We start from the raw sequence: 16,738 nt of genomic DNA, 5'->3' as shown, positions 1-16,738 counted from the left end.
CTGCTGAGCTCAATTTCTCCATACTGAATACAATACAATTTTTTTTAATGGAAAATGTCCCTGGACATTTATTCGCTGCTCTGCTTCTTCTTTTATAACTCAGTGTCTGTCTTCTTCCCCAGAGTTTAATGTACAAACTTCTGTTGGACCCAAAAACTTTATTTCACTGAGCTATTAAATCATAAACTGTAAGATAAGAGAGGTTGTTTTAAAGCTACTGCTTTGTGGGTTTTTGTACAGTGACACACGTCTGGTAATTTTGCCTCTGTACACCACCACTACTATTTTAAAAAAAAAAGTATTGCATTCACTGACACTTATATTTATACACGGCGCTCAATTATAGTAGAAAACCATGTGGAGTGGTAAAGCTAACAATCTGGTATGCTCCTAAATGCATAAATAGAGCAGGTACCTCAGCAACACCAGGACCCCTGAAAGGCTTGATGGTCGAACAAGTTCCCTGGTTAATGAAAATAACTTCATAACATCGAGTCTCAAACATTCCCAAGGAGGAAGCTGCATCATCATCACAGTCTACAACAACAAGGCATCACCACGACTGTCAATAACAGATGCTTTACATGCAGGCACAAACCACTGGTTACACTCAAGAACAGGAAAACATCTGAAAGACACGAAACCAAGACTTAAACAATGAAAAGTATAGAGAAGGAGAAAAACAGCTCATGATGTGAAACATATCATTACCTGTCAAACATGGTGGAGGAAATGTTGTGGAATAGGCATGAACTCTAAGTCTGTCAGTGGAACCGGGCCACTAGTGTTTAATGATGATGTGACTGCTGAGTGTAAAGGGCTACACTCTCAGATTCAGCCAAACACTACGAAACTGATCGGACTGGGTGTCACAATGAAAAGTGATAAGGACTCAAAGCTCAGTGCAAAAGAAACTCCAGAGTTTCTCAGTGGCTGGGTCAGGCAACTGAAGAAAAACCTGAAGACGCACAAACAAAGAAAGGTGGCACAACGTTGCCAGAGAGAAAACACAGATGTCCATGGATTCTGGACTTCAGGTGTTCTGTGACTGCAATGGATTTTCATTCAAGCACAAAAAACAATACTAATGTTTAAAATAATGTCAGTTTGTCTAAGCTGGTGAAAGTGGGCTTCAAATTCCCTTTCAAAGACAGATGTTGTGCTACTTTTCTCTTATTTAAACATTCAGACACATTTAGAAGCCGACTTTGGTCACATCAGAATAAATAAATGCAAATAAAAATAAAACATACAGGGTCGTCCACTTGACAGTTGCACCCAGACAAAGAGCTTTTTAACCATAAAACGCTTGCAGTGAAGGTAACTGGAGGTCCCTGTGGGATGTGTGCAGGGACAGACAGGGGAAACTAAGGCCCAGGCAGCAGCAGACTTGTGTGTCTTTAGAGACCTGCATGGAAGCCACAGGGAGCAGTGCAGAGCCAAAGCTGGCAACCGACTGACACCCCTGTCACAGTGCCAAAAGCAGACTGGGTGAGAGTCCCTCGGAAATCCTGGAAACAGAGACCGCTGCATGCAAACTTCTCCTTCCACAGGGTCGCCTATGGAAACCTTGTTACAACTTGTTGACTTTGTGGCATGTTGGCCAAGGCTCAAGTAAAGTGTGAATATAATATGGGAAAAAATGAAAGACAGGGTTGTGGAGGATTTACAAGAAAAAAGAAGAGTTCTCAGGGAGGGCTGGAGGCTATCCTAGCTGTCATAGGGTGAGGGATGCCGTACACCTGGGCAGATTCCCAGTCTATCCCAGGGCACAAGCAAGAGTTCGATAATTACAACAAACAAGACAGAAAAGTAATCTCATATAAATATAAAAACTGATATCATCATGTTTATTTTGTTTGGATCATCTTCGGAAGCCAAACTGAAAATACAATTCAACCCGGCCAGCACCAATGTCACCGCTAACAAGCAGAGACAATAACATTGATTATTTTGTCACAGCAGCACTTGCCAAAGCAGTAAAATATAGTAAGTAACAAGCAAGCAGCCAGTTCTTGAAATGAATGTGTTGAAAGCAAAAAGAATGGATAAGCACACGTATCAGAGAAAACGGGTCAAATCTGGACGGCTAGGACACTCCAAAAACACAAGTCTCATAAAGTCTTAGGACGATTTAAATCAAACTCCAGTCCATTTTCCCTCCTTGGTGTGATTCGCTTGTGCAGATGTGAACACAGAAGTCACACCTAGGTGGCTCAGGAGAAAACGTTGGTGGTTTGATTCCTGGCTGCTAAACTGCATGCTAAATATCCCACGCTGCTTGTGGTGCATCAAAGAGGGAACTAATGTGTCTGAATGTTAGAAACATGTTGCATAAAGCTTTGGGTGCTCTGTGAGAGTAGAAGAGTGCTACATAAGAATCAGTCCACATACTATTTGGGTGCGGACCCTTGTGAGAAGGTGGTGTTGGTGAGATTCCAAATGAACCCGGGTACGTTTTGTTTATCCGTGAACGTGAGTAGAACCAACTAGCAGTTGTATCTTACAAGTTTGAGCTAAAAAACTTCTCGCAGCCACGGATACTTTGGATTCTGGGATGCAGCAAGGTGCTACAGATGTGAAACAGTCTGTACAAGCCAGCAACTAGCCATGCTCTGCTAAAGTCAGGATGACAGCATCTTCTCCCTGTACTGTTGATCAGCCGCAGACACATAAGTGGACTGGATGTTCTTGCGTTGTTTGTAGCAAAGGATTTTGGTTCACTTGGTGTTTTTCCTGTGTGATTCAGAGCAAATAAACTATTCGTGTGAAAATCTGCTATATATACTTGCAATCATTTATTTGGAATCATTTATACACGAAATACAGAAACTGATATTTTATATACATGTTTTTAAGGAGACAGTTGTAGGGAAGCTAAATCACTGGATGCTCTTGTCAGTAATCAGATTGCAGCCACTGTACTCTACTGTCCACTACACGTTTAACTGAGCAGTGCAAAAGGAAAAAAATGGTGAATGTCAGCTTGCATGTGATTATTCATCAGGGTTTCTAATTGTCCTGCTCGCTTCCCCCTCACATCTGTTGGTATTTACAGAATGAATTATTTCTGGGTTTTCAAAAATCCAGTTAGCTTATCACCAGCTTGCACCCAGTTGAACACTCTCACTTATGGCTGATTTCAGAAAACAGGATAAGATCAATTGGCTGACTTAAAAGGCAGAGCTTCTCTGCCCGTGTCTTATTTTCCTTTCTAAGGGAAATGGCTTTTGTTCGGCTGAAACCCCCCAGGGCAGAAACACTAGTGGGCACCTCAAACAGACTCTAACGTTCTTTTAACATAAAAGAAACCTCCAACTTCTGACTGATGGCACGAACTGCCTGAATACAAAGACCATCCTAATACCACCAACACTAATAATAATTATTCTGATATTTTTTTTAATTTTTGTATGTTTCCAGGTGTCAGTGTGACACTAAAGAAACCTTTATTTGAACTATTGAAACATATTAATAACTTGAGAACAAAAGAGAAATAAAGAAAGTGACAGCTAATGTGTCGAGGAATCTGTGAATCAGTGAAACAATGAAAAAGTGATAACCACCAGATCTGAACACGGCTCAAACACATGCTGACCTGGTAGGAGTCGGAGGCCTCACGGTCCACTGAGCGGCTGACTGACACGGTTCCTGAATTCATGTCAATGGTGAAGAGACCTTTGGGATCCTGGTCAGCACCGGGGCCTGTCATTCGGAATATTTGTTCCCTTGGCTGCCCCATTGAAATCAGCTGCAGACATATGGACACACACACACAGTTACAAGCTCTTCCCATTAAATTTCACTCAGACTATTTTCTGAAGCAAATAATTAGCCAGACACTACTTCTCCAAGTTTCCTCTTTCAAAGCATAGTTCCTTCGAAAAAAATACTATTATTACCTATTTTGTGATATTCATTCCAGTAAAAGAAGCTTACAGAGACTTCAGTGGTGATGCAAATCCCTGATAACTACCAATTAAAATTTTATATCAGACAAGACTTTGATTTAATTTCATCAGTTGGTAAATTCATCTCATCTGAAACAAGAAATTTCATATAATTTCCCTGAGCACTGCAGGCCTGCTGCGACCGCTTGCACATGCACGATCAGATTCCAGTGAGATAAAGAAAGTGGAAGAGTTCAATAATTCATATTAAAAAACAGTTTTTCTTAATAATTAAGTGAAAATGTTATGCTTTGTTGCTTTTATTATTGTTGTTATTTAGGCCACATGAAAAAGGTTTTGAACTAAACGCTAAATTAAACACTGTGAACAAAGCAGTGATGCTTTCAGGAATTCTGCCAATCTAGTTGGCTCACGGTTCTTTTTTCTGAGGCAGGAATGATCTGACCCCGGTGCTTTTTGGATAGAGGCACTCACATGAGTCTGTCATAGCCGGTGACATGAGCAGGTACCCCAGGAACAGGAACAGGCCGGTGCAGAACAAGAAAAACAGACAGAACAAAGCATTTTAGTAACAAATTTAGCAACAGCTATTAAAGCTCCTGAAAGGGCAAAACGTCAGAGATTATCTGGATTATACACTTAACTAAACAGCACCTTCATCATCAATATATCAACTGAGCAGTGTTGGGTAAGTTACTTTAAATTAGTAACTTAGTTACATTACTAGTTACTTCTCTAAAAAAGTAACTCAGTTACTTCAAGTTACTCGTTAACTTTCAAAGTAACTAGTTACTAGGGAAAGTAACTTTGGTTTTACTCAGAATTCTCTTGTTAATGTGTTGCTTCCCTAACTGGATACCCAGCCAGATTGCCAGTCTTCTAGCTTGCTTACTTGCCACAAGTGCACTGTGCCACCTACCAACAGAAAGGAAAAATAATGTGCACATTTCCACGAGAAATCACGCCTGGACCGTCGTTGACCGCCGCCATGATTCTAGCCTGCTTTTTACATCCAACACAAAAACTGCAGTCGTGGTGCTTTTGATTGTACTCAGAACTTGGAAATTCTGCCTTCTGAATAGGAAGATGTAGGTAACACCAGGCTGCAGATGAGCTGCATACAGAGCTGGACTGGGACAAAAAAAATCGCCCCGGCATTTTGACTAGAGACCGCCCACCATTATAGGAAAATCATAAAGCCTTTGAATGAAAATAAACACTGTTGTGACAGTGATGTACACTGTTCTGATGGTATATATGTATCAATCTATCAATTGTTTGTTGTAAGACTCAGATAACCCCTGGCAAAAATTTGCTAGACCTGCACAGTTACCAGCTGTCAGCTACTTAGAAAAGGATCCTGGTGTTATTTGTCTCTCAGAAACAGTTCATAACTTCCCTTCAACTCATCCATGTCACCTAAAAGGTAAACCCGTTTCTCCATCACCTGTTCAGCTCAGATGATTCAGTAAGGACATCTCCTGGTTTCATCTGCATGTTTCCCTCTCACCAGATAACCAAACCGATATCATGACCAGCAGCTTTACAGCTGTGGCTCCAGCAAACATCAGCTGATACTAGCAATTAATATTAAATAAATTCTAACAACAGCTGATCAAGCTTAAACGTGCTGCTGTTGTTTAACGCGACATCCGCTGGTTTCCTCTTTCTGGCGCAAAGTGGGCGATAAACAAACAAGAGAGAAAAGCCGATCAGCTGATCATTGATCAGTTTCGTGATTGAAGTAGAAACAGGAGAGGAGAGAATGAGAGAAGAAGAGGCAGGTGCAGCTTCAGCTTTGTGTCTTTTTCATTGTAGCTGAAGTCCGGGACAAACTGTGTTCCTTTTCACCTCAGTACGAAACGCGAAATATTTTCTCTGAATACCAGACGATTCTGTTTTTTACAGGATGGTTGGCAACTCTAATAATTAACCGTATGAACAAAATAAAGTTCAACATCAGTAACATAGCACCCACCCAGCTGTATAGAAACTCCGTCATGCTAGCTAGCACGCAGTACGAAAATGTCAGCATACCGAAAATAAACTGAACTGTTTCAGAAATCTCTCAGTCAGAACATGCTATATCATGTTTAGGTGGAAGCTAGCGAGCTAACTTCCTGCTAACTTCTAACTCTGTTAAATTTAATAAATTCTGTTTTCATGGATGCCTGGATGTTAAATTTAATTGTTACACCTGGTAAAGCAGCAACATTGATCATTTTATTAAAGATGAAAGAATTTAGACAGTTTTTAACTCTCAGTGATGCCGTTGTCACTACCCGATCTGTACCGGAAACCCATTCGGTACCCCGCATGCGCGAAAGGTGTCTACTTCCGGTCGAAGCGTTTTACGATAGTTACGGGTCAGAGTATCTGTTGAGATGTTAAGAATAATAAGTATGTCTTAAAATGTTTGCAATAATGGCCGTGTTTGTTTGACTTTGGGACCTGAAGATGACGGAGTTTAGGACCCAGAACATCTTACTATTCGTCACTGATTGAAGAAAATAAGAACAACCCCAGGTTTCTCTTCAGCACTGTAGCCAGGCTGACAAACAGTCAGAGCTCTGTTGAGCCAACCATCCCTTTAACGTTAACTAGTAATGACTTCAAATAAAGTAAAATCACATAAAAATGTTCAGAAAACAAAGGAAACCAAAACATCTTGAAATCCATCACTTCTATAAATCTGTTCTTTCTAAATGCCACAGAAGCACGCCGAGGGTCATCACCCGTGTCAGCACTCTTCTGGGCCTCAACACTGTCGCTGTGTCAAGGATCTAAACGGTCACCCTGTATGGTGCCTGTGATAAGAGAAATGCCACGAGGCTGCCTTTAATGAGAATACACTTCAATGGGACAGCAGCTAAAATGAAGGCCTTTCTACTCCCACTTGAAAGAGCATGGGACATGAGACTACAGCGTTACAAGCCTGCGCCAGATGAAGCTGAAATGCTTATAGCCTCTCCAGAGCTCTCTGCCATTTATCTCCATGTCCTGCTTCATCTTTTCTCTCTGCTCCCTCTCGCTCTTAGGCTCCTTGGTCCCCGGGTACTCTCTCTAATATGTCCATCCTAGCTCTTCTGTTAAGCATCAATATTTCTTTATATAGTCATCCTTTTCCATTTCCTCTTGTGCTTCTTCTACTTTTTAAAACATAAAGAAATATCCACATTTTTAAAAAAGCTTAGCAGAAGGCAGCTTTTTATGAATAAGCACCGCATGCTGAGAATATTTCCTCTTGGCTTTTGTTTTTCTTTTTTTTTCTTTAAAAAATGGCAATATTAAAAATTAGAATGGCGCAAAACAACAAAACTATGATTGTTTTCGTCGTCTTCGTAGGACAGAACGCAAAAACAAAACCCAGCGCTGCACACACTCAAACAAGTGGCACTGCTGTCATTAAAGACAGAGATATTTCTGGTCTGTAATCACAGTGGCAGCCAGCACCTGCAGAGAGTGACAAACTGGGTCAGATGAAGAGAAGTGAAAAAGAATGAGGTGCAACATTAGTAGGATTCGCAGATGGCTTGGCATCAAACTTTGATAGGCGTGGGGGGGAGTGAAGGGAAAAACAAGAAGAGTTGTAGAGGGAGGCTGGATGAGGAGAGAATAAGTGAGAGAGGCGGAAGTAGGGACTGTGCGAGAGGGAGATCACTGATAAAGCTACAATAACTTCAGCTGGAGAGTAGCTGAAGTGTCAGGAGAAGTTTAGACTGATTAGACGATGTCTCTGTGGGGCACCAGCGTGATAATTTACTGTGCACAACGACACATACTCTCTGTGATGTACATGCGTGCTGGCGAAGAAATGTGCTCCCAGTGGCTTTGTCTCCACTGAGTCTGTCTCCCTGTGTGTGTGTGTGTGCGCGTGTGTGTGTGTGTGTGTGTGTGTGTGGGAGGACTGATGAGAGAATCTCACCTCTTTCTATCAGTTCTCATTACCACCCAAGCATACATGAAAGACTGCGGGGCTTGTGATACTGCAGGAAGATGACAAGAGGTGTGCCGCTGCTCTGCAACACCAAACAGCAGCTTGTTGAAAAAAATGAGCAGCAAAACAATAAGATCAACAGCAGAGTGTGTATGTTTATGACTGGTTTTGGTTTTGGTGTGTTAAAACCAGCGTACGTAAAATGTCGGGTGGACAAGAAATAAAACCCTGTATAGGTGTGTGTAGCTGTATACCTGTGATTAGTGATGTGAAAAATGAGGTTTTCACAGGAGTTGAAATACCGAGTACAGCCTTACTGCTTCCATGGGAATTATACGTAGCAGTAAGCTGCTGCTAATCAAATGCACTTTATTAATTAATCATCAGCAAATGTGACCACCTCTGTAAAAACAGAACTTTGGAAAGTTTGCAGCTCTGGAGCATTCAGCTGTGCGTTAACATAATGCCACAATCTACCCAGAAGTGGATGCTGCGACAAATTTACCCCAAAGTCCGACCGTGCAACGCTCAGATAAACTGCAAATAAAAAATAAATGAATTACAAGCCTTGATCAGCACGTTAGATGTCAGTCTTTACTACAGAACACAACGAGAAAAAAAGTTGAACAAGGCTGGTTTCAAAAGTTGTTTACCAGGAGAAAGCCTCTTGTTTCCTAGAAGAACACTGCAGCACAGCTACAGTTTGCAAAGTTGCATTTGAGCAAACTTATAAGACTGTGGAAACAATGTCTGTTTTTTTGGTTGAAAAAGGAGATGTCTGGCCATAATGCACAGCACCCTGCTTGGTAAGAAAAACACAGCATGTCAGTACAAACACCTCATTCTGACTGTCCAGTACATTCTGATGGTTTGGGCTTGTTTTACAGTCATAGGGGAACGCTGCACTCACGGATTTGACTATGAACTCCTTTGTACATCATCTGATTAGAGTGAGACTAAAGAGTCAGGCTAAAGCTCGGCCGAAACTGGGTCGTACAACAAGACAATGATCCAAAGCACAGCAAAAATCAAGTTGCTGCATTGGCCCTGCCACGGTCCAGACCTCAGTCTCACTGAAATGCTGTGGTGGGACCTAAAGAGAGCTGTGCACAAACAAATGCCAGCAAACCTCAACTGGATAATTTTATAAAGAAGAGTGGGCCAAAAATTCTTCCCATCGATGTGAGACACTCGTTAATGTCAAACAGAAAATAATGTAAACTTATTCCTGCTAAATGTGGTTCTGCAGGATACTGAATCATAGGCTATGTACAGGACATGGCTGAATGTACAAAGATATCTTCATGAAAAACACATATTTAATATAAAGTTAATCTAAAGTAAACATGATCAGCCTGAGTCGTAACATGCAAAAGCCTTCCACACACACTACACGTGTCCTTGTACTTTTTAAGGGAGAACGAGGGAGTATTCTGACTCCTGTGTGTGTGTGTGTGTGTGTGTGTGTGTGTGTGTGTGTGTGTGTGTGTGTGTGTGTGTGTGTGTGTGTGTGAGAGAGAGAGAGAGAGAGAGAGAGAGAGGGAGAGTATGCAGTAGCATCCCTCAGTGATGCTTCTGTTATCCCTGTAGAGGTCACACAGCCAGCTGCGAATGACAATCACCAGCCATAAAAGGACTCCTGGGACCACGCCAGTGTGTGTGTGTGTGTGTGCACGTATGTGTGTGTGTGTATGTGTACAAGCATGCAAAGCTCGGAACAGCGTTTTGCCTGATTGTCCTGCCACTCCAGCCTGCTAATGAGGGGGACGAGACAGAAAGGCCCAGTGAAGACGCGGACAAACAGAGCAGGGCCAGTCCTCCACGCTGGAAGATGGGAAACACAGTTGGGCTAATTAACAGGCTTTGACTGGTTAGTGAGGGCTCTGCTAATCATTACCCATCAGCCAATACAATCTGAACCAATCACAATGAGCTGAGAGGAGCAACAATCAAGAGGAACCCATGTGGGGAAAAAAAGAAGTATGAACACAAGAGTGTTATTAAGCATCAAGACTGTGCTAAGAGGGTTAGCTGGAACTGCTGTAATGGGAAATTCTGCTCTTGAAAACAAACTCTCGTTTACAGTTTAGCGTGCCCTTGTTACCTTTATAAGTGATTTTTTTCCCCCATGGCAACAGGTTTGTGACATTCAAGTTCACACACCAACAAATGGAGAGCATAGAAAAAAAATTAGAGGATTTTTATTTTAAAAAACAGAAATAAATGGAAATGCTAGCGTTCTCGATGGGCTTTGGTTGCCTGCATCGGTTTTTCTCAGGCAGATGGATGACCAATCTTTCAATCTTGCTTAGGCTCACACATGGACAGCATCTCTCACGTAGTTCACAGCTGACAAATCTGGTTTTTATTGCTTCCCCTCATTTTTCTAAGTCCCTCTCATCAAAATGGATTTCACATGGGCTCTGCGTGTCTGGAAGTCGAGTTTTAACTTGCTGTCGGCGAACACCAAAACAAGCATGATTGTCATGCTGAAAGACAGACGGTATAAGATAGAGTCAAGAACTTTGTGGTTTTCATTAGACAATTAAGCAAATCAGTTAGATCTGACGAGGGGGCTGAAGGCAGCCTACTTTTCTGATATTATAGCTTCTTTATGTAATAACAGGAAGACAAAGACGGATACAGTGGTTGGAGAAAAGATGCAAAAGTTTAAAGGAAAAAACACTACAGCTGACAGACACCAGATAGAGGGTGAAAAGACAACAGACGCATACAGACTGACAGGCAGAGCAAATCAGGTTGCACTCCTCACTGAAACAATGAAACAAAGGTGTCAGACACATCTACTCGCTGTACTGTGTTTGAGGCTGAGGCTACAACCAAACCGGGCCTCATTCCTCTCACCAGCAGAACTTTATTGGTGCTGTCATGTCGAGTCAGACACGTTGAGTTGATTTGCGAGCTGGACCCAAAGGTAAAGAAGGATAAACACAGGGTGAATAACTGACAGCTTCAGTACAGCACAAAAACTTGAGATTGCTCTACTGATTGAAGGGTTTGAGAGTCCGTGTTGACATGTCAGAGACTTCGGTGGGTATTTAATGAAGCTTCTTCCATGTGTTTTCTTACTTGACTATAAATTTGTATTTATTTTACGATTAACCACTCACTTTGATATAAAGGCTTTTTTGGAAATACGTAAAGACTTTCTATTAGGACCACAAAACTTGCCCAGACTGCTTTCTCTGAGCCTGTGCAAGCAGCTGGTATGCAGACCTGGAGCCAATTAGAAACATATTTTCTGCTTAATTCGCTGTAGGTTTTCTCTCTTTTCAAGTGGATGTGAAATGCTACATGTATAAAGATGATGGAGTGCTGTTCTCAAAAACAGCCATAGATTTAACGCCGTCTGCGAAGCTGGATTTAAGAAACACGTGTTCAGTTTTAGAGCATGTTTAGAGCATCTTAGGTCAGTACAGAGCATCGCATCACTGGGTTGGTTGGTTATATATCTGTGGAGGTTCTCAGTCATCCAGGTCGTGGTAGTCTAGGGCAGCGGTCCCCAACCCCCGGGCCACGGACCGGTACCGGTCCGTGAGTCGTTTGGTGCCGGGCCGCGAGAGTTGAGGCTCGGGTGTGAACTTTATGGTTTTCAGGGTTTTTATCGTTAACTCGGTTTCCCTGGGTCTTTTCCCGTGTTGTAGCTGTGTGTCTTATTTTGAAAGAAATATTTACGCGTTACCATAGCGACCATAGAGCATTAAGGGGCAGAGAGGAGGATGTTACTCTCAGCGTTGTTGGTGCATTTCAGGAGCTAATAATTTTGTTGTATTTATCCGCCACACCTTAAAGGCCGGTTCGTGAAAATATTGTCTGACATTAAACCGGTCCGTGGTGCAAAAAAGGTTGGGGAAGGCTGGTGTAGGGAGCTTAGAAGCAAGCAGCTGGTTGGTTAGTTAGTTGCTTCTAAGTTTATGTTAGACAGAACTGGTAACTCAGACAGAAGCAAGGAATCTTTTTGGCTGCAGCAATGAGTTTTATTATTAAAAAAGTTATGAGAGAAGGGTTTTATGTATATTAGCCTTTATATATGCAGTGTTTCAAGTGTACAATATTACAATACCTTCAATCACTCCCATTAAAAATAAATCTTCATATAAAGTGCTCCAAATTAGTTTCTTTTTCCTTCTCTGAATAAAGTCCAAATGAAAATAAATGATACAGTATATGTCCCTTTGTTTAACATTTATAGATGGGCTGACAAACATGTCCTCAAAATCATCTATAAGAACATGACTTTGAATGCCATATGGTGGAGAATCCATCATAACTCATATTATATATGGGATGAACTTTGTTCCATGAGATTCAAAGAGATCTTATATTGGAGCACCGTACATTTAAGACACCTCATGTTCTTGGACACAGACATGGCACTTGGTGAAGAGAATCACTGAACTTTCACAGTCGCTGTGCAACATCTCAGTAACTTTTTATTTCATGGAGCAGCAACAGATTCCAGTGACAGAAAAAGACAGATGAACTTGAAACGCTGGGTCCAATACAGCTTTGCTGCTTGGTTCTCAATTACATTCTATCCTGTGTTACCCAGGGTTCAATTTTCTGTTTGTTTTCCTTTGGTCATCACTTGTGATTGGCTCCCAACCAGATTTAATGGGGTCTTATTGCTTTAGGAGAATTGCAATTTGAAACATCCCTTAGATAAAGGGAAAACAGCTCAAAACTGGAGCAGGCTGTTGGCTGGACGATCAAACGAGTGCCAAAAAAGGAGACAGAAACCCAGTAAAATTCCCAACTTTCCAAAAACACAACAATACTTTTTCTGTTTGTTAGTTTTTGTGCAATAAAAAACTGTATTTTCAGTCTTTTACAGGAGGACTTACCAAACTCCCAAAAACTAATACTGCAGCAATCACAATGGCTGAAAAATAAATAAATAAATCCTTCTGTCTGAAAGAAACAATTTACCTGTTGAAGAGGTAAGGTTGAGTCTGGGCATGTGCAGAGGAGGGATATTAGCTCCCAGGCCCATATACACATTTATAGGTCGAGGAACATTTCTCCCTGAAGCTTGAAGTTATTTTATCAGCCTTCTATCCCCACATGACAGAATGACTCACACTTAATCCCAGACAAGAAGGCAAAAAATGAAAATAAAAAAATAAAAAGGTCCCTTTAAGATGAAACATTTGAACCACATGGGCTGATTTGACTGATTTGTCTTCCTAAATACAACAGTCTAAAAAATGGTCCTATCAGCAGAGACTGAGGTGGCATCTACAAAGAGAAACGTTTAAGCATATCTGTTTCAATGCATGTTCCAGCTGCTGTGTGAGCTGTTTAAGGGCTCCCGAGGGAGGGCAGGGGAGAGACCTCTGTATCAAAACACTTCCACAGCTAGCAGGAGCTGTGACATAAACAACAAGGTTCTTAGCCTTCCCCTGTGAGCCCTGCTGACAGCTGACCCCCGCCCAAAGTACACACACGCATTGCACATGTGCACATATGCACACACTACACATTCAAAATCAAATCAAATCACTTTTATTGTCACGTCACATGTGCAGGTAGAGAGAGAGCGAGAGAGAGAGAGCTTTTTATTGTCATTGTGCAGTTTCTTGCACAGCGAAATTGGGTAGCTGGACCACAAAGGTGCTAAAGTAAGAAAAAGATAAACCAATATACATCGAAGGTGGAAAAATAAATAAATAAATAAATAATAAAGTAAATAAATAAATAAAAAGCAGTGTATATATATACATGTGTGAGTGGATACACTATATACATGGTGTATGTATAGGAACATTGTAACAGACTGGGACCAAAATAATTGCACTTGAGCCAAAAATATTGCACAGAACATGGAAAAAACTAAGATATTGCACATAGATGATCAACAGCAGGGTCAGGGTGAACAACAGGTCAGGGTGGATGTGTTGGGGAAGTCTTTACACACTCTTAGTTTGCATTAAGAGTTCTGACAGCCCACGGGAAGAAGCTGTTCTTTAGTCTGTTGGTTTTGCACCTGATGGATCTGAGCCTTTTTCCAGAAGGCAGGATGTTGAAGAGGTGGTGGTTAGGATGGAGGTGGTCCTTTCTAATTGCCCTGGCTCTGGAGAGACATCTTGAGCTGGCAATTAAGTCCAGGAGGGGAGTGGACAGCCGATCACCTTCTCTGCAGTTCTGATGATCCTCTGTAGTCTCTTCTTGTCAGCTGTTGTGCAACCAGCGCACCACACAGGGATGGCGTGCACCAGCACACTCTCGATAGTGGCACGGTAGAAGGACACTAGGAGTTCAGTCTGCAGCCTGCTCCATCTCAGAACCCTCAAGAAATGGAGGCGCTGCTGGGCTTTCTTTACTAGGGCTGATGTGTTTGTGGACCAGGATAGGTCCTCGGATATGTGGGTGCTGAGGAACTTAAAGAGGACACCCTCTCCACATAGTCACCTTTTATGGAGAGGGGAGGATCAGTCCTTGTTTTCGGAAGTCCATGACCACTTCCTTGGTTTTCTTGGTGTTTAGGGTGAGGTTATTGTAGTTACACCATTCTGACAGTCGCTGGACCTCATCCCTGTAGGCGGTGTCATCATCGTTGGTGATGAGCCCCATCAGAGTGGTGTCGTCTGCAAATTTGATGATGATGTTGCAGGGGTGCGTAGGGGTGCAGTCACTGGTGTAGATGGTGTATAAGAGTGGACTCAGCACACATCCCTGTGGTGAGCCAGTGCTGAGTGACAGGGTGGATGATTGCTGGTTGCCAACCTTGACTGATTGTGAGCGGTCTGTGAGGAAGTTTTTGATCCATGCACATGTGGAGGGGGGAAAGTCCAAGTTTACCAGCTTGTCTATAAGAATGTCTGGGATGATGGTATTGAAGGCCGAGCTGTAATCAACAAAGAGCATCCTTACTGATGTCCCAGGATTCTCCAGGTACACTGGTACAGTACATGCGAGTGAAATTCTTGTGTGCGAGCTTCACAAGCAACAGAGTTGTGCAAAAATACAATAACGTAAAACAAGCAAAATATAAGAATGGCTAAATCTGAAAGTAATAAATATATGTACAATATATAAGAGTATATGCATTTCGCGACGAGGCTGCCATACTCGGCGCCATCTTGAAAAGACAAATTGTATTCCTCTCAGTGCTTCTTGCTGTTTATCTCTCAGAGGGAAGAGGGAAGTATGAAAAATGAATGGCTGCCACATGGAAGTGGTATGTTGTATAAGAAGAAGAAAAGCTATTGGTGTGGAAAATCAATTACGCCAAGTCACCAACACAGAGCTTCTATTAGGTAAAATGGCCAACATTAGCCTGTCTTCTCATGCAGAGCTGAGGGATGAAGGGATACAGGCATGAATGTATGTATGGAATGCACAAATAGTGATGACAAGCAGGAATTGGGAAACTAGAAGGATGGTTAAGGCATCCCAATGGAAGAAGAGAGTGAGAAAATAATGAATGTCATGTAGGCACAATGCTCCTGCTGCTTGTTTGAATGTGTAAGTACTGCGCAGGGTAAACTGCTCCTCCTGTATCACTGGTCAATGCTCTGTCCAGTCAGGTCCAGAGCATACTGCAGAAATAATGTGCCCCATACAGATTACTCTATTCTGCTGACTCTTATCTTCCTGCTGTTGACAAGGCAAGAAATTTGCACGACCCCACGGCCAACAGCTGTCCCTCAAAAGCATCACCTGGTGGTCTGACACACTTGGTCCAGTCCAACCTTGCATCTCCAGGCTTTACAGGGACCATACTGAGTACAGCATTAGTATGAGAGGTAGAGCCGGGCTTTGTGCCGTGGTCATGCTCTCCAGGGCACAATTATCTGTTATGTGCAAGGCTCAGGGAGGGATATCTTTTTTATTTTAGTCTGAGTGAGCATTGAGAGCTGTGGATGATCTCTTAGTGCCCAGCCTTAGAACAAAGCTCATAAATCAAAGCTTTGTAATACAGATCAATACAAACACCTTACACAGGTGTCAAAGTGTTTGACTTTTGGTTGATCGTTTGTTCCGCAGGGTTCAGGTGAAGTGATTTACATGCTGCACTTCTCATGTGAAAAAGTGAAATAATAGAAACTGGAGGAGTGTCGAGCAAGTTATTAATGTTTTTAATCTCCCATACAAGTAATCAGCTGCGTCACCTTTGCTTTGTCACCAGGACACACACTTAGTTTTTTTTCTGTGATGAAAGAATCAGGCAACATGCTGCGGAGAGAATTTACCAAAAGTCCATATTTAAACTTTTTTCTGTAACACACATTTCACATTTGTGTTTTAATAAATGTGCACATGATGGTTTAAATTCAGTGATGTTTGCAAATGTTTGCACACACTACCCATAACTGAAGATCATGTATGTATCAGAGTTTTTCTTTACAAAAAGGGTCCAAAGCAGATCGTTTTGGCTTAAACTGATAAAAGGATGTAAAATAATACAATTACAGATAAGAAAAACAACTGATAACCAAGAACAGATTGTATGAAAATGTATTGTTATTTTTCTATTCATTAGTTCTATTTATTTGCTAGAGATGTGCTGAGTTTGAAAGGTCTTTTATCATACATCAACTTTAACTTTAAAATTGCCATTTTACATTTTTTAAGGTCATAAAACATTATTACACATATACTAACACTGTAATATATATAGTTTATAGATACGTGTTACGCTGCAACACTTATACATATATCATAATAGTTTAGCGCTTTAATCTGAAAAACAAAAAATCTTTATTTTTTTATTATTTTGTCAAGAATTTTGATCCGGCCCAAAACACATGAAAGTCACTCCATGTCAGGATGTTATTGTTAGTTCTTTAATAAACTGAAAATCAGCATTTAAAATGAAATCAGAGCGCGACACATTTCTCCAAACTATAGATGAAAATGAACCTCT

The 16,738-nt window shown here is 41.5% G+C and overlaps 1 protein-coding gene across 3 annotated transcripts in view; it reads right to left on the bottom strand.

Moving 5' to 3' along the window:
* The window catches only part of cdh13 (cadherin 13, H-cadherin (heart)), a 384,225-nt gene that overhangs the window by 214,548 nt on the left and 152,939 nt on the right, over window positions 1–16,738 (bottom strand). For all 3 annotated transcript variants that reach the window (XM_039614251.1, XM_039614252.1, XM_039614253.1), the window contains 2 exons: window positions 4,386–4,391; window positions 3,599–3,751 (listed from right to left, as the gene is read on the bottom strand). In XM_039614251.1, coding sequence (XP_039470185.1) covers window positions 3,599–3,751; window positions 4,386–4,391 — 159 coding nt within the window. The remainder of the gene's footprint in view (window positions 1–3,598; window positions 3,752–4,385; window positions 4,392–16,738) is intronic.

This window comes from Oreochromis aureus, linkage group 7 (genome assembly GCF_013358895.1).
Source record: "Oreochromis aureus strain Israel breed Guangdong linkage group 7, ZZ_aureus, whole genome shotgun sequence".
NCBI lineage: Eukaryota > Metazoa > Chordata > Actinopteri > Cichliformes > Cichlidae > Oreochromis > Oreochromis aureus.
Note: the sequence above shows the minus strand (reverse complement) of the source record. Positions and strands in the feature narration are given on the sequence as shown.